The 20,435-nt window shown below is 24.4% G+C and overlaps 1 protein-coding gene across 1 annotated transcript; it reads right to left on the minus strand.

The window, feature by feature from the left end:
* Positions 1-8,940: 8,940 nt before the first annotated feature.
* Positions 8,941-19,702, minus strand: LOC105368918 (putative inorganic phosphate cotransporter). The gene is made up of 7 exons (XM_011508101.1): positions 19,572-19,702; positions 19,009-19,142; positions 16,751-17,048; positions 14,559-14,806; positions 12,787-12,936; positions 11,774-12,148; positions 8,941-9,411 (listed from the first exon to the last, which is right to left on the minus strand). The coding sequence occupies exons 1-7, from the start codon at positions 19,603-19,605 to the stop codon at positions 9,181-9,183; spliced, it is 1,470 nt and encodes a 489-aa protein (XP_011506403.1). The 5' UTR covers positions 19,606-19,702; the 3' UTR covers positions 8,941-9,180.
* Positions 19,703-20,435: the final 733 nt, after the last annotated feature.

Here is a 20,435-nt window from a genome sequence, read left to right on the forward strand (position 1 = left end):
ATTTATTACACCATTTTCGTGAAGATGAGAGTATCTTTATAACAATGAACTCCAGTACTTTTGAATAGTATTTTGAGAATACAAAAGCTATCGATATTTTTAAATTCCAAACAATAATACAATTAAAAATTTTAATTGAATACACGAAATCAAAGACACTGTGATAACATTTAATAGTGTTGTTCGTAATTAATTCCATTTGTGATGTTTAATACAGTTCGATTTAGTTGACTGAAATTGAATTCTATATCAATAATCTAATATATAAAATGAATTTTGAAATTGAATTAACCTTAAATAAGACATGATAGCTTCAATTATGATAGATATTTTTTTTTTTTCAAAATTCCATTTTATATGATCAATTAATAATTATTTTTCTAAAGAACGACTGCCGATTAAATAACTGCATTTTTATATTTATTATTGCCAGGTTTCCGTGAGACATTTTGAATGCATCTTATATTTTATATTATATAATTATTTTAAAACATTTCTTATCTTTAAGTTTGTTTATACAATTATATCTACCTAATAAATTCTACTTAAAAATTAACAAAGGTGCACTTCAAATATTTTCAGAATACAGTAAAATATTCGCTTTATGATCTAAAATGTATTTAAAAACATATATTTCAATTGAATTCAAAATTATAATAAAAATTATTTATCCTAATAGTATTTCACTATATAATTGAATTAAAGTTTTAAATAATATGTTAATAATTTATCTATATATTTAAATTATACTTTAATTTAATAAAACTAAAATATATCGTTCCATGAAATTTTGACTTTTACGTTAAGAAAAGAATCGTGTGCAAATTAATAAAATAAGGTTTACAAAACTATAAGATTAATAATATAAGAAATTATTTACTTCAAATACAATATAACCATATTAATTTATTTATAGCTACTAATTCAATCTGTGCCTTGAAATTACTTAATAAATTGCATTTATGTAATGCAAAACAATGTAAGATAATTACCTGCATTATCACAGCTCGTGCAACAAAAGATAGAAAAGATAATTTTACAAAAGTAAAATGACAAAAAAGTAAATACTAAAAACAAAGAAAAAGAATATAAAAAAGATATTTGAACTCCAATCAATTATTTTATGAAATATTTTCCGTTAACGCTGCTTAGTGTTTGACAATCACTAGGAAAACAACCAGAGAGCACGAGTTCAAGAAAATAAAAAAGACCACATGTATAAAAATCTATATGTAATTTTTCTTTCTCTTTTACATTGGAAATTTTTCAAATTATGTTTTAATTTTATGAGTAAATTGTATGATATATGTATCGCACTTTCTTCAGGAAAATTCAAAGCAATTAGTTGAATATCTAAATGTACATTAAGTGTCTATTTATTTAGTAATAAATTATATCACATTTATTACATTACATAAACAATATTAATGTAATAAATTATTAATTTTAATATAATTTGAAATAATATTTATTAAATATAAAAATCAATTTATTCAAATATATAACTTTCCTTTTCATATTATACTTTATATATTATTTTATAATATACATTATAAAAGAAATAAACCTTGAAATGCAACATGTATATATTAATTAAAGTTTTAATGAAATTATCAAAAAAGATTATTGCATAATTAATTTGTAGAATTAATCTTCTATGTTACTTTACGTATGTTACAGTTTATTAACACATTATAGTTTTATAAAAATAATTTTACTCAATGTTTAGTTTCATGACATTGCTTTATATTCAACATCTTTTACATAAATGACACAATTTTTACGTTGGTATTAATGGTATATTTTATTAAGTATGTAATCATTTAATATATAAATAAAATACATTCTTCGATAAAAATACGAAGTTTTTTTTTTGTGGAACTTATTAAGAAACTACATATAAACGTTAAAATGCCGACCTTTTATTTTCTGTTACAACCAACTTTGGTTATTTTACTGACCACTAAATTCTCAAAAAAATTTATAATACTTCGACAATACTTGATTAGTATCATTCAATCTATAGGAAACTAATATTTCTCTACATACAATGTAAGAAAATAATAAAAATAATAATAAAACATTCAAGAAATTACGATACTATGATGATTATATTTTGCTTAAACTCTTCTTTTTTAAACATCTCAAATATTTAATTAATCATCTAATTAATTTTCGTTATAAAATACCTAAGAAGTGCGTAAATTTAATTAATTAGAAGTTATTCGAATGCCTTAAACGCATACAAAAACGAAAATTTTATTAATTAATATGGTCTTAATATCCATAATATTAAATTAAAAAATATCTGTTACATTACCAAATTTATTCCATCAAATTAATCCAAATATTTTTAAATTCATATTTTCACATTAATATCATCGCTAATGATTTAACTTTCTCTATATTATTTACAATTAATTAACGTTTAAAGTCGAAAAGTATAATTCATCTATATATATATATATATATATATATATATCAATATATTAACAATCAACTATCTATTATCAATTATAAATGTATAATAATTCCTAATATACTTTGAATATTCCGTAAAACTCGGATTATAAGAAACTAATACAAAGGTATGCATATATATCTTTTATTTGAACCTTATGATTCCAATATTTTTTTACTAAAATCTAATTTGTATTTCATATTGAATAATTTAAACAATATTAAATATATATAAAAAAAAGAATAGTTTTTAAGCTGTGTAATGTTATTAATGAAAATCATTTAATTTCAATTTATCAATGTATGTGCAAACTATTATAAATTATATTAAGAATTATTTAATATGCATTACAAGATTTTTGAAAAATGAATTGTATACGTAAACGCATTCGTTTGTGCATTATGTATCATTATTAATAAAAATCATTAGATAAAACAATTGTTTAAATAAAAATACCTAATTTAATTACTGATCTATTTTAACATAAGTTTTAAAATTGATATTGTAAAATTGATTAGTTGAATAAGTAACAAAACGTATTTATTTTTTGAAAGTATCCCGAACCTACTTTAATCAGTAATTATAATATTATTATGCAAATAATATTCATGAATAAATTAATTGTATTCATTGTTACAAAAAAAAATTAGATTATATGAGAAAGTATAGTACTATTATGATGCGTTAAAAGTATCATAAAATGTGCATTTATCATATAAAATTATATAATAATAAGTAAGATGATGAATTTATAGGAAATTATATTTAAGTACAAGTTTATTTATAAATTATATCTTAGTATTTGGTAAGAAGGCGTAAAAATAAGCGAACAACGAGATCAATTTTCTATAATGTTTATCATTATATTGCCTAGTGCTCAATAATAAATTCTAACAAATATTTACTCATCATATATACCTAAAGCGACAGACATTTATACATTATACATATAATAATACATAATACAAATTATTATTTGTGTACAATAATGTTTGCATTCATTATATATCAAACAACCTATTCTTATAATTATTTTCTTAAATTATTCTATTAAATTGTATTATTTACACTTTTTTTCTCTTTTATTTTAAATATAATTACCCCTCTTTTATCACAATTATAACTATTATTTGTTTTAATAGTATATTTAAAACTTTAATATTTAGAATCTTAAAATCCCGACTCCATTGTTTCTTATTTAGTATCAATATAACGTTACACGCGTATGAATCTCTCCAAAATATTTCTAAAACTTTAAATGAATATATCTTGAAATACGTCAATCGTAATACGCCTGTCATTACTCGTACTAAGGTCGATCAGTGTCCATATAAATATCGTAGTCGATATATAAGGTAAATAATGCATTAGACGATATAAGAACCACCTTGACTTAGTAATAATTAATCAAAGTTGGTAAGAAAAAAAAAAAAAAAAAAAGAAAAAAAACCGTTTGCTCGTGATCCATAATGTAAATTTGGAGGTAATAAAACGATAGGCAAGATTTATCAGAGAACACAATCGAGGAATGGCAAAAAGAATTATCGCTCGATCGAGAGGGAGGGGAGGGAATGCCATTGATATTGACTGCATTCATTGCTACGATCGTTAAATCTTCTCTGTCTATGACCTGATAAGTAAACCGAACTACATTTTCGATTATTATCGTATAAAAAGTGATGGTAACTGTAATCGCCAGTATATATTTTAAATATAAATGTAATGATATAATGCTTACAATAGTCGATGTAATGATATATACATAAAGTAATAATAAAACTCATTCATTTGTTTACCTGATTTTTTCTACTTTTTTTTTGCCTTTCCATTATTATCATAAATTTGTTGCACTTTTTACAATTAATCTTTGTATTTTAAAAAAGATCTATGAATTTTAATATTACAAATAGATTAGCCTATATAATCGCTTTATTTATTCTTCATTTTTATTTCTGTAAAATAATATATAGCATAATTAACCTTTAATTAAAATAATCAATAAAGAATAATTGAGAAAAATATGTTTAATCATTGCTTATACTTTTTAACAAATGATCTAAGTATCCTTTATATAATATAATAGTAAAAGTCATTGCGTGTAAACACTTCTGAAATAATTAATCACTAATAAAATGAAAATTATTTATCTGTGGGTCTGGACAAAGTGTTTAAAACACTTTTATAAATGTAATTTATAAATTATAAATTTATAAAAAAAAAATAATAATAATAATTTTATTATTATCTATGCCATTTGTCATAACTTTAATTCAATTTATATTATTTTAAGTATTTTCAATGATCAATCGTATTAAAGTATAATGCTTAAATAACATAATTTTTTTGTTTTTTTTTTTTATAAAATAACAACCGTATAATGTGAATTGAGTGATAGTCAGCTATTTTTGTGATGATAGTGTAATTGTGATTTTGTTCCGCCTTGCTCGGCCGTCGTATCCTTTATAATATTAATATTCTTTTTTTTCTTTCTTGCTTGTACTTCGTATTAATTTTTAATTTGCCGTTTAACGTGATCAAACAATAATATCTGAGATTATTTAGATTTTTCTCGTATTGGAAAACCACCTTTTAACTTTTTTAATCGATATTAGTTGGCTATGGCTTTCGTGATATCAATCGACGACAGTTATCGCTTGGATATTTTGCGTTAGAGCGTAAAAATTAATTTTGTCAATTTTGAAAAATCTTCTTAGTTTGCTATTAATAAAGAATACAATATTTCAACCGCGTCACTATAAATACATATATTTATAAATATTTTCTACGTAATAAAAATAGAATAATGTAATGTTGGATTTAATCGTATATTTAAATATGAAAATCTTTCACAAAATCTTTATGTTAAATCATAATGAAGAATATAAATTATTTAATGCACAAATGGTTTTTTTTTTTCGTATTCACGAATACTGCAGTTGATAATAAATTCATTTTTAAAACTTATTGAATCTACAGTTATGTCATTTTATTAATTTGTACAAAGTCGTGCGTTTGTTACGTTTTGTAACAGCTATAAACAGATAATACTATATGTGGCAAGAAAAGTTTTCGTAAAGGCGTGAAGAATGCGAGATGTTTAATTTTGATAATATTCGAAATAATTTTTAAAAATTGTAGATAAGACATCTATAAGGTAATTTACAATGTTGATTACTTTACTCCAAATACATTATATATATATATATATATATATATATATATATATATATATATATCATTTGGCATTTGTCCTGAAACTTTAACCCCTTTGTCGTATCAACTCTGTTCATTCCTTGTAATCTCCAAGATTATTATTCATAAGCTTATCATTTAAGAACAGGATGCCCATCATATTAAATTAATTTTAAATACAATGTAATTATTTATAGTATTCCGTAATAAGAATAAAGATCGTAGAATAAGAATACTCTTGAGACTTTCTTAAATTACGCTCGCATAATTTTTGGTACAAGTGATTTCATGTACAATACATTCAGTCGCTCAAATCGTCAGCTAATATTCAATAGCTAAACTTATTAGTCCATGTACTAGTCATATAAACAATATGTAATTGACAGAATAAAACAAAAGAATAATTTTTGTTCTGATTTTTGGGTACGTTCTCCCGCTGATTGAGTCGTTCTCTTTAGACAACAACAAAAAATCGCAGCATTTTAGTACTCGAAACCTTTTCCCATTCTTTTTCACAAATATTCATAAAGAGAAAAGGCTCTAGTACAGACGAATCCAGAAAGACAGTAATAAATTCAAAAGACGCGAAGAAAAATGAATTATTAACCATAGGATTTTAAATGTAATATTACAATATTATAGATGTTGAAATATAATTTTCCTGAAATTACAAAATTTATGTTCAATTTATATATTCTTTATGTATTACTTTATAGATGTGATAATTATGTGTTAAAAACGGATAGGTCATATTTTAAAATTCCTTAGACAATTACTATAATGAAAAACTTATTTCTCAATAATCAATTTCTGCCGCATTCTTTCTTATTATTCTATCATAAATTTCAATGTTATTTCACGAGGTCAATTTTTGATTTATTACAACCGTGGAACTACGTATTTGCCATGTTCCATCAATCAAGAAATCTCCTATAATACAGATTATATTGGTAATTTAATGTGAACTAATTCAGAATTATATACTTATTCAATATTAATAAATTGTGTTTTATAATTTCTGAACATTTTAATAAATTGTTATTGAAGGTAGTTAATAAATTTTTGGATCATTATTATACATGAAGTAATCACATCATTTCAAATTCACCAATTAATAGACAATCTATATTTTTGAAATAAAATTGCAATTACTATTTTTAGAAATGAAAGAAAAGAATAAAACATACGAACTGGTTCATAATTTTGAGATTATTGTTAAGGTTAAATTATATTATTTGTTTGAAATTAAATGTCATATCAACTGATGAACTTTTTTCCGTTCGAATATCAAATTCAAGCCTTCAATTTTATTCATTTATTTACATTTTGTATGAATATTATTAATAATTTATTTTATTCGTCAAAATTCAATATAAGAATTAAGAATTTTTATATTTTTAAATTTCACATCGTTTTACAATTCAAATTTATAAATTTATAATAAATTCAAAATTCTATTAAATAATACAATGTGTGTGTGTGTGTGTGTGTGTGTGTGTGTGTGTGTATGCGCGCGCGTCTGCGTGTTTGTGTGCATGTTTTGTATGTGCGTGCGTGCGTGCGTGCGTGCGTGCGTGCGTGCGTAATAATTTTGTGATTTAATGTAAATTTTCATTAGTTATTTGTTAAATGCTTTTGCGCGCGTGGGTTATTGTGTGCGCGCGTGGGTTATTGTGTGCGCGCGCGCGTGTGTATGTGTGTGGAACAAAAAATTTTAAATGTTATACTTTATTATTCAATAGTTTCTCTTCAATAATTTATTTTGTTTAAACACAATATATAAATATTAATTACAATATATAATTACTATTTTAACTCGTTATAAATATTTTTTTAATTCAATAAATTAAATAACTTTTTGTTTAACATTATTAACAATTTTGCTTTTAAAAGATATGAAATAACTTTTTGAAAGTAGGTACTTATAATATATCCATACGAATCAACTATTATTATGTTCATTATATTTTCTTAAAAATTGCAACAATAAAAATTAATTATGTACAAAAAAATTTGCTTTAGTTAAATTAAAAACTGATTATTGACGATAATAAAATTTTCAAATGCAAACATTATTCTTTTTTGTATTTTGTGAAAAATATAAGATTTTAGTATAGTATATTATTTCATAAAATTGTAATGAATTTTCACAAATCATTTCAGAAAGATCAATGGCATATTATAAATCTTATGTTACTTGAAATTTCACAATCTATGGAATAAAATCACTGCCCCTTATGAAGCAGTAAACCATCACACAATAATTATTCTCTCATTTAATATCTTTAAATGTTTTACAAATAGCGAACTTTCATTCTATTATTTTATAATAAATTATAGTTATTAATGAACAATTAACTTTGTATTATTGTTTGAGATGATTGTTTGTCGATATATTTGAAAATTAGATAATGATGATGAATTTTTTAAGCTACTTCAATGTTTAATTTTCTTTTGATTTGTATATTTGGTGATATTTGATGATAAATAGTATATCAAACAAGAAAACAAGACTTTTTAAACAATATACATTAATCTATGCATTACAGTAATTTTATTTGACAATATCTCATGTATACCTATATTTTCATGTATATATAACTGCATTTTGTAGGATATAATTCGTTGTTTGACGCATAACAATAACGTGGAAATGAAAAAATAAAATTTGTGTAAAGAATTAACGATATTTTCGTAAACGGAATATTTTAATGTGTGGAAAGTGAATTAAAATTATAGGAAATAAAACTATTTAATTTGCTCAAAGTAATTATTTTTTATTTGCGATTAAGCACTACGTTATTATATTGTTTAAAACTGACCAAAAATGATCATAAATACATTATTTTAATTAAAACTATTCCATTCATTCTTATGTAACCGATATGTCGATATTTTTTGTACAATAAAAATATTTTTTATATTGTTTGAATATATCGATAAAACATACTAAGTTGTACTAAGTACTATGCCACATATCATTTTATGTTAAATCCAATAATAATGAAATATTTATACTAATACTTTAAATTTATTTGAATTTAAGGAATTATTTAAATTAAAGAATTTAAAAAAAAATTATAAGTTAGTATTTTCTGCTTCAAATAATTGAATAAAATCATTAGTATTTTTTTTTTTTTTTTTTTTTTGCACGTACCTCATATATTAATTCACCAACATTAATATATTTAAAAACAAGGAAATTATAAAAAAAAATATTATTATTGAATTATTAATATTGAATTGTAGTTACATAAATATTTATGTATAAGCTTAGCCACTTTTCAGTATTGTCCTTGAAAATTCGTCGGTAATTTCTATTAAAATTTTCATATTATTTTTTTTTTACAACTGTTACATATCACCTGCTTAAAAGATTTCTATGTTAAGAAATACTTTTAAAACAACTCTAATCCAAAAGATTCAATTATCCTTAGATAATTATACAGCTGTAGTTGATTAATTTAAAATTGTACAACTTGATGATATAAAATTAAGAATTAAAATAACTAAGAATTCGATTTTATTCAGCAAGGTGTTTTGCTCTCTTCCTCTATGATTTGCTCAGGAATTGATAAGCTGGTGGGTTCGCCGGCTATAGAAATCGTAGAAACTCGTCGATGTTGTGTTTTAAGGTGATCCTCTACGTCGTTCCATGGCTGAATATTAGCTTGACCAAAGATTAAAAAGATCAAATTGGACACGAAATAAATTACTGATGTTATAGAAAAGACGATATTCCATTGGTTCACATTAGTCTGAAAAAAATATTTAATATACTTAATAAATCTAAATTATATGGTTTAAAATAGATATTGCATTGCTATTATATTATTATTATTAAATTAAAGAAAGAATTTCATCGATAAATCGTATAAAATTTATTCTAGATTCATTAAGAAATAAATTTCAATGTCAGCATTATTATCACAATAATATAAAATAAAAAACATTAATATATATATATATATATATATATATATATATATATGTAATATTGTATTCCATTTTATTTTTTCCATATAATGTATTTTATTGCATTATTTTACACAAAAAGAATTAACGGGAAATAATATTCTATTGTAATATATCGAGCTATATCCATTAATATTTTATTTTATATTAACTTTTGATTAATTAGATATTTAATTTCTTTTTATTTACGCAGTAAAATTTTATAATTGCCAATTTGATGAATTTTGTATATTTTAAAATTAATATTGTCTTGCTTGAAGTAAGATATTTAATCTTTGATTTTTATTTGAATAAATTTTGTAATTCCATTTGAAATACCAATGTAAAGGTTAAAACTATCTAAATGAAAAAGAAAATATGAATTAATATATACAATTTTAAAGTACATATTGTAATTTATGATATTTATACTATTTACAACGTTTATGCACAATCCTTTTTTTCTTGTAAAATCTATAGTCTTGACTATAATAAGATATAATTAATTCGGTATAATCCATATCTTTTATATAATTTTAAATTTGGTAAATAGTATATGTAACAAAGACACTTCTAAATGTGTAAAGAATAAAAAATGCATTGTTTTAATTTTTATGATAAATATTTAATTAGTAATTAAAGAGAGATAGATTTTTTATTTGCTGTCGCAACAAGAGATTTTATTTCCTTTTCAGATTTATTTTATGAAGTATCGACAGTGAAAAAGGCTTACATGAAATATATTTTTTTCTTTACCCTACTTTCGTAACAGATTTATTACAATTTTTAGCTTCATTTCTAATTTATTTCTAAAATATTTTTATTTTTTTATTCTAAGAACAATTATATTATGATTTCATTACGTTTATATTAAAAAAAATTTTTTTTTTTTAAATATAATTTCTTATAATGCATATATATTTTTTTTAAATTAGTTATCATATGAAGGTAATTAAGAGAGTAAGATTTATTAAATAAATGTATCTTAATATGATATAAAAAATGTTTAAATAAACCATTCTATAGATTTCCGTTGATATAGTAAAGTTGGAATATTACTTTATTTCTTAAAGCATAAAATTTTAAATCAAATTTTACGATAATATCTGTCGGAAGAAAGACCTAAATTGTTTAATTAATCGTAAACATTGTTAAATAGTCTTTAACAACAAGTCAATAAATCTTGCTTGACACTGAAAATATTCAAATATATAATATAAAATATAAATCACTAAATGAAATTTTATTTATTTTTTTTTTTTTTTAAGTGATACTAATAATTTAAATTTTAAGCTAAAAAACTGTTATATAAAAATTAATATGAATAAATCGTTATATTTTAATAAATATATTATCATGCTAGTGGAGATACATTTTTATGGATTAAATGAAAACTATTTTTTTTTTATTATTCATTAGAAGTAAAACAATTATTGCAATATCATCTATATAAATTACGTAGGTATATATACAAAGCGTATTTAAAATTGTAATATACTTATAATTTTAATTAAATAGTTATTTTATAATAATATCCTATAAGAAAAATATTTAAAAGCTGCACATAATCATTTATTGTAAAATATTTAGTGCATTTGGCTTTCTATCGGCAATTATATTTTTTATAATTTTCAGTGCCTCGTAATATCTATCAAAAATCAATCACACAGACATCATTTATTGTTTTAATGATTCTATCATTTACTTAGACTTTTAAAACATTCATGCTGCTTTAAACATTCAATTAAGTTTTCTCGATTTCATTGTAATGGCGTATATCTTTTTTAATCTAAATGTTTATTTGCCGTTATTTTTTTACATTTTATTAATATCGTTCTTAACTTAGTTAAAAGAATGATTTTCGTTCATTGTCATTTTATAAAAATTTTATGATCAAAATATACTCAAATGCTTCGAGATGAAAAAAAAATTATACTTTTTATTTTACGACGATACTTTTTTTTTTTAATTAATAAAATGAGTCTTTATGAGTCTATCTATGCTAGTATGAATACTCTTGAGAAATTGTTTTAGAATCCGAATAATATGTCAATCTTACATCCTCGTCATAGTTAAAATCTTAAATTGATAATTGAATTTCAAAATATTTTTAAAAGAATATATATTAAAATATTAGTCAATTATTTCATAAGATTTGAGGATTACCTCATCGGTGACGATTATACCACATATTAATGGTGAAACGATACCAAGAACGTTGGCTATGCAGTTTGTGATTGACATCATTGAACCAGCAAAGTTAGGACTTAAATCGATAAGATTGATTTGAAAGCCACAGGTAGTGCCGCAATTAAAACCAATTCCTACTACGAGAATAGCAACAAAAAATATGCTATTGGTTGTTTTAATAATACAAAGTATAAACATGGCAATTGCTGGAATCCAAAGACCAATACTATTGCATAATTTGCGTACGATTACGATTGGCACTCCTTTTTTTAGAGCTAAATCTGCCAAAAAGCTTATTGGAAAGCCTAATAGCCACATAGCAAGGTAAGGTAGAGCCGATACTCCTCCACTCTGTAGATAAAAATCAATAATTTATAATCATAAGTCACAAGTGAAAAGTATTCGATAAATTTAACTCTTAGTAATTGAAATCAACCAAATTCCTCTCTTATTATGCTTCAACTTTTATAATAAAATATTTAGACAATATTCGAGGATAATTGGTGTAAATAATTATATAAATTTTTTTACACAATAACTTTCCTGGAATTAACTATCTAAAAGCATGGCACAACACATTGGTATTGATGTTAAAAAATAAAATTATCAACATAATAAAAAGAACGAAACAATACTATAATGGACTTGTAGAAACATTCCGTTCTAATAATTTGTAGCTTCATTGGAATAAAGTTCCAGTTAATAAATTAAAGAATTATTGGAAAATACATATTTGTCCTTTTAATTTTATTTTATTGTCAAGGAATATTTGAGAAAATAATGTTGTTACAAGATATTATTAAGTTTTTCAAAACTGCTACTTGCTGATATAATTAATAATGTTAACAAATTTCTAAAAGCGTTTCTTAGTTCAGCGAATACAATGAGTAAATATATGAATATAAACAATTAGTTATTGATTGCATTGAGATACGAGAACTAAATAAACGAAGTTTATTAAGTATTTAAAAAAATAATATATTACAAACCTGTGAAATATCAAAATTTAGAACAGACTTCATGTAGGATGGCATTTCAGTAAGGAAGGTGTAAAAACCCCAATTATGACCACAATGAACAATAGTTAAAGCCCACATTGGCACTGACGTAAATATTGACTTCCATGGTACTTTAAGTTTCTAAAAATCATATAATTTCATGTAATATACAATCAATAATTTTATTTAAACACAGGCTAGGTATAATATTATGTTTATTATTACACTTAAAATTATGTAATATTAACGTTCAGTCTGAACAAAATATCGAATTTAAATAACGAAATTATATCGATAATACGTATAATTGATAAACTGCATAGATGGATGAAAAAAAAGTTGTACGAATGCAAACTTATTTAATGTAATAAGTTAAAAGAGCTCGAATTATTTAATAAACATTTATAGTACATTTTTCAACAAAGTATTAGTTAAATTTTTCATCATCATACATACATACATACATATATATATATATATATATATATAATTTAATTAAAATAATTTGATAACATGATGCAAGACTGTATATAATGTGTATACATAAAAATGCATTTTATGCAAAATAACTAAATATAAATATTTTATATATAATTAAATAGAATTATTATATAATAACATGTATCAATTCATATTTTATCAGATATGTCACATACCTTTAATGACACTTAATACTAATATATGATTTATCACGTTCTCGCACAAAAAGTAAGACAGAATAATATATTTGCCATTTGGGAGGAAAGAAAGTATCATTATTCAATTCAAATCAAGTTCAATGAGTCTTAAAACTTTTACCAAATTAATGAAAACGCTAGATAAAGAAATATTGAAATTGGAAAAACAAACATTAATGCCTCGTGCAGATATAAAAAGTGATGAATCAATGAACTCAATCAACGAAAACGATGAAATCAACAAAAACACAATCTTACATCTAAATAACATGTTATTATCAAAGTGGAAACTTACAATCGAGCATAATTCATTCATTATAAATTTACATGTAATTAATATTAATTTGGAATAAATATCGTTTCATTTGAGCCACAATCGTTCATGTCAAATATATTGTAAGCCTAAAATACTTAACTAGAGAAAGTAAGTTACTTTTCCTACTTTATACGACTATAAAGCTTTATCATTTGAGTATTTCAATAGTTATTCGATAGAATATTACAAAGTAATGTTATCAGAATTATAATTTAAAAATTTTGTGAGTAAGAGAATATTTCTGACGATTCATTAAGTCGAGTTTTCTGTGGATTTCCTTTACTAATTCTTAATTATGAATACACTTTTCGTAATAATAATCTTCATTTTATATTATTAATATTTCTTTAACCACAATTTTCAATATCAGATAAGAAATTTTCAATTAATATCGATGTTTAAATTAAAAATTTCTTTTCAAAGAGTACTTATAATTTAGTAGTATATATATATATATAATATAATATATAATTTATAACAAAGCAAAATTATCGAATTAAATTAAAAAATATTTTAATTTAATCTCATTTGATCGTTAAACCTTATGTGATAAGATTTAAACTTGTTGGACAAAAATTTTGTTGGCATATAGAATTTTTTTTTTTTTTTTTAATATACATTCATGTGTTTAAATATATTTTTGTCGAATAAAAATGTATGTTCTGTAAGGTAAATGCACAAACTTATTTAAGCAATACATTAAAGCTCAACGATCCCATTTTTCTCTATATATTTTACAAATATATTTTGCAACTATCTGTACCACTAACTTTAATATCACCAGATTTATCCAGATTACCAAGGCTGTCATTAATATAACGTGTTTCATTGGGACTAATTCTTGGATATTGCGATGGATAGTCGGCGCCCAACCAATAAAATATTATACTCCAAACAATTCCAATTGTACCAAAAATGTAAAAAATACTGGGCCAGCCAATACTCGTGGCTGCGAGGGCACCGGAAATCGGCATTGTTATTACAGTACCAAACTGTGGACCATTCATCACGAATGAACCTAAAAAACATAAAATATTATCATGTAATATTAAGCTTGGATTAGCGAAGAAAAATATTGTGCGGTTAATGCCAGATTTTGCAAAGTAAAATACAAGAATAAAATTGTTATTCCAGTCACCATAAAGTATTAAAATTATTAACATCATTTATCTACGTAACTCATATACAATAGGTTTTTGAAATAAAGAATAAGCGTTAAAAATATTAAATTCCTCATCGTTAATGACAATTGATAATTTATAAAGTAATTAAATTAAGAGTGAAAATTAACGCAATACATAATTTTACGATAATATTACTGTTTACTGGATAATGTGACTGATTATCTCTATTTAATAAATAAAAGTAGCTGCATAAAGATTTTTTTCGAGTGCTGTAAATCAAAAAAAAAAAAAAAAAAGCTCAAATAGATAATAGGCTTCGACCTTCGTGTATATTTGTATTTGTAATGTACTTACAATAATCAATTGCACCATTACACACAGAATCATTAATTTTTAATTAACATTGGTCAACCTCTTTAGCACTTCGTTAAAAAAAAAAAAAATAAATAAATAAATAATTAATTAATTTTTGTAATGAAAAGCCCGTCAACGCTAACCTTACAAGGCCGAATGGTTAAGCGCTTTCTTATCGGGATTGCTGTGTCGCCCTTTGGTTGGTTTGAGCGTCTCCGTAAGCACGAATGTCGTCAGGGTCACCGTTCTAGCTTTTGGTGATATCCTGCACATATAGGCACAATCGACAAAAATTTTTATTCTTCGTTATGCAGTTGTGTTAATCAATGCCGTTTATTAGCGCTTCATTCAATTGCATTTCATTGGCACTTATTTTTTACCATTCTCCCCCCCCCTCCTCCTCCTCCTCCTCCCCCCTACCCCATTTTTTTCTTCTTTGAAACAATTGCCACGCTACGGTGTTTGGCTTTAAACAAAATATTCATTCAGTTTAAGATATCCTTACATACTTATACCGATCCGCGCGCACACGCACACGCGCGTACGTATTCGAAGTTTTAGTCGATAAAAATTAATGTGTGTACTTTATCTACTCAGAGCATGATTACAATATAAAAATATAATAATTATAAATTAAAAATAATGAAATAATATATTAACAATTTAAATGTAATTGAAATTATTAATGTAACTATATCATTGAGAGCATAATACATTCATCTTCTGCGAATGTATGTCGAAAGTCTTGAAATTTTTTTTTACAATTACGCAACTAAATATTCATATAAATATAAAATTCAGTGTTTATTCAGTGTGATTTCTTCAATGATTATCGTCATTCGGGTTTATCTCGCGATGTCTTATACAAACTTCCAATTTATTTACTTATTTCTCGAACAAATGACGTCGCTATGTATTTTTCTCTAGTTACTTTCGTTACTCTTTACCACAATAAACGACGAATAAATAATACGAGTTTCATGCAGTGAAAAGTCTCTAATTACAATAATTTACTCATACAATTATGTTTGAACAATGTGAATGGATGGCCGCAATGCATACATTATCCCGCTTAAGATGGTTTAACCGTAGGCAATTAAAAATTGATGTTTCTAATATTAGAATTTTACAATGTAATATATGGCACTGTAAAAAACAAACAAATAAACAAACAAATATACAAAAACAAATAAAAATTTCAATCCTTATAACTTTTCGAAGGAGGTTGCGGTCTCTCGCGCATCCTAGCAGTTTCAACAACTCCAAGCTTTCGAAGGGAAAAGTGACGCGTGACGCTGAAATTGGAAATATGATAAAGGCCAACTGTCATTAACCACAGCAATAGCTCATCTAATGGCAACGCTCATTCGCCGTTCAAGTCACATACTCGAATGTACAAAGGCTTCCTCCCATTAACGACCTTTTCTCACTCAACCGTCAACAATACGCCAACACAGACAACTAGAGAGCGAGTGGAATCTTACCGAGTCGGGCTCTCTCCATTGGCGGCACCCATCGCGAGAGCAATGTCTGCGCGCAAGGTAAGAGACATCCTTGACAGAGACCCATCGCGACTCTGCAGCAGATAACCGCCACGTAGCCGTAGCTGGCCATCAGGGGTGTGAGTACGCTCAGGATGGAGCAGATGAATATACCGCAGGCGAGCAGCTTCTGAGCGCTGTGGGTACTCGCAACATATCCACTCGGTATTTGTATCACTACGTAGCCCCAAAAGAACGAGCTCAAGATGAAGCTGCTCATCTGTGTATCCCAGTCGTATTGCTAGGCAATCGTACGCATTTTACAATTTATCTTTCAATATGACGCAGTGTGGTGTTTTTTTTTTTTTTTTTTTTTTTTTTTTTTTTTTTTTTTTTTTTTTTTTTGCCAAGTATGATTTATGTATGCATGTATGCATGTATGTATGCATGCATGTATGTATGTATGCATGTATGTTTGTGTGCGTGTATATACGCGCTTTTACAGATATTATTGTCTTAAATTGAAAATACTGTAAATTTTCTTATGTACTTTGATCGTGTTATGCATATAAAATATAAAGTAAACATTCGCTATCCACCAATTACTTCTGCATTAAAAATTAAAATTACAGTTACTGCGACGTTATTGTTACTATCGTGTGAAATGCGGGTGACAATCTCTGCAAATTTAAAACATCTTGAAATTGAAGATTTATGTTCGTTAACTTTCGAATTCTTATTCCCCTTTACAATAATGATTTTGAGAAATAGCGTAAAGTAATGTTTAATAAATTGAATTCTCATACATTTATTATCGAGCCGATTATATCATATAAATTGATAAAATATTATAATTTGAAAAAAAATAAAATTTTTTATTTTTTTGTACGGCATTGGTTTTGTAAACGAACACAGATACGTGAAATTAGTTCATTTTAGATAAAATGTTGCATTAAACCTAATTCATTGAGTAGTCGATCAATCAATGAAGAATCACAAAAACTTAAAAAATTTGTATCTATTATCATAAAATTATAATAAATATTTTGTCTGAAAATGTTGTTGCTGATGTTGTTGCTACTTATACTTATAAAAAGGTAATTCGAATCTGTAAAAAGCAGTTTGATAAAACTATATAAATTTCATGAAAATAAATAGAATGAAGTAAGCGCAAAAGTAAGAAATAAATGAAGTAAAGTGCAATTTGAAAATATCTCTCAAAAAAGAAATTACAACAATAAGTCTACAATAAGAGCAAAATTAATATTTGATTGAAAGTATCTACGTCATTATAATAATATTAAAATCTGCTGGCAATTAAATAATATAACTAAGATCTATGAAATCGTTGACCGCTTGTAAAATATATTCATTTACTAACATTGAGAAAGTAATGAGAAAGTAATACTAAGCAAAATTAGTAACAATATAGAATGTACTGGCGTTATAATAATTTAGAATAGAATGGAATATCTTTAGAATATCTTTAATATCTTCTTTTAATTAGCTAGAAAATAATCAAAAAATACTAAAATAATAATGTTGAGAAAAGCAAAGAGTCACCGTGCAAATAGTCCATTGTTGATATCTGATTAAAGAAAATGTGCTGAAATGTACGTGTAGATAAATGAGCGAAACATAATATCGAAAGAGTTTCCTCGCTCTAATTTAACGTTACATCTAATGGAAACACTATCAAAAATCATCATAGTATATAAAATTTTTGAGACTGGCATGTGAGAAAAAATAAAAAAATCGAGCAAAATAGTTGTGAATTGATTAATAAGATATGGAGAATTATGAATCATGTGATATATCGTTAAATCACTAAAACTCAGTTTCGTTATGTCTAACAGGTAAGAAGAATCTTCGAAACTAAACTATGTTATCAAATTAGTAAAGTTAGAAAAGCTCGATATAATCGACCTACTTTTAGTATTTGATTGATAAGTTTTCAAATATAAATTGTTTGCAACCACTTCAATCAATATGTTTTTACTAATACTATTAAGTATATCCTTACGTAGACCACACCAACAATCCTCTTTAAATCCTCTTAAAATACAAATAAATTAATAAAATAAATAAAGACAACTTTCTTCACATACACTATGCAAGGAAATTTGAATTTACGCATATGTTTTCATGTTTGTGTGTGCGCTTGTACAAATATATATATATATATATATATATATATATATACATATAAAGAGAGAGAGAGAGAGAGAGAATGAGAGAGATAAAGAAATATATGTACGCACCGGGATATTTGGATTGACGGGATTTTTATTTCTCATGGCGACAATAGCTACAGACATACTGACCCGTACCGTATATGCAATTGCCATGCCCAAAAAGAGCAGTAACATTTGTACATGTCTGGAGCCAAATTTACCTGTAATAGAGTAATGATTGTATGATGTAGAAAGCGTAAAGACCTCTTGCCTAATTAGAAGTTAACCGGAGATACAGTCGCCATAATATATTTTGTATTAAATGATACAACAAGGTTGATTTTATTATACTACATTAAATTGTATATTAATTATAAAAATTATATTATTATTATTGTTATTAACTAGGGATTTCAATTAAGACTAGCGAAATAAAACGAATTTAAAAATCATTGTAGAAAAATAATTGTTTAAAAAGTACTTCATGAACAATGTAGTTAGTATGTAGTTGAAGAGTTTGTTATTTTGACGTAAATCGTAAAATTAAATTATAATATAACAATTGCATTGTGAATTTTAATAATTTTACGATTAAAAAATAATGATGTATGTAAGGTGAATTGTGAGTAAAAAAAGATAAATAATATTACTTGGTGTAATTTGATGATCCTCTTTGTCGTTCATTTTAACGTACGATCTTTGGGTACATGTATTTACATCTGCTATGAAAAGAAAAATTTCCGTCTTCAAATCGTCACTACTTTACTTCATCAAAGCAATGGTCAGTCTGAAGTGATTTATCTAAAAAAACATAATCTTGATAAGATTTAATCTACTTTGATATATATCATAGATAGTGATATCATTGTCATTAATCGTGTTGTAAATATTGTTATACAACTTTATCAAAACAGCTATCGATTATGTTCATGGGACACAATATATATTGAAATAGCAGATAATGAAAATATGAATTTTATTACAATAATTATTTATAAGATCTCCTACTACTATACGTCAATGTGAAATATTTTTACTATTTATATATTTGCTAAATTAATAATGGGCATTAATATTAATTATTAATTAATATTAAAAGTAACGTGCTCTTCCTTCTTTATGCAGGACAGTCAAAATGATTCTCTTTTCCGGAAGATAACCAAGTAATAATTCAAATTATTATTTTTATAATAATTTTATGCATAATCAGTTATGATAATAGTGAATTATAAAATTCGAATAATCATTATAGAAAATGAATAAATTTTGGTATGAAAATCTGGCGAATGTTTCATTGACATAATTAATTGCGCACAATACGCGTGTATAAAGATTTCTTTCTTTAGTTTATGTTTTATATACTTTGAATTAAAGCTTTTCAGAAATGCTCAGTAACAGGAGTCACTTCACTTGATTATTAATTTATAACAGACAGAAATTTGCATTGTATCAAAATTAAATTAATTATAAATCCCATTGATTGTCACATTAATATTCTAATATATCAATAAATT

Source organism: Ceratosolen solmsi, unplaced genomic scaffold (genome assembly GCF_000503995.2).
Source record: "Ceratosolen solmsi marchali unplaced genomic scaffold, CerSol_1.0 scaffold1, whole genome shotgun sequence".
Classification (NCBI taxonomy): Eukaryota; Metazoa; Arthropoda; class Insecta; order Hymenoptera; family Agaonidae; genus Ceratosolen; species Ceratosolen solmsi.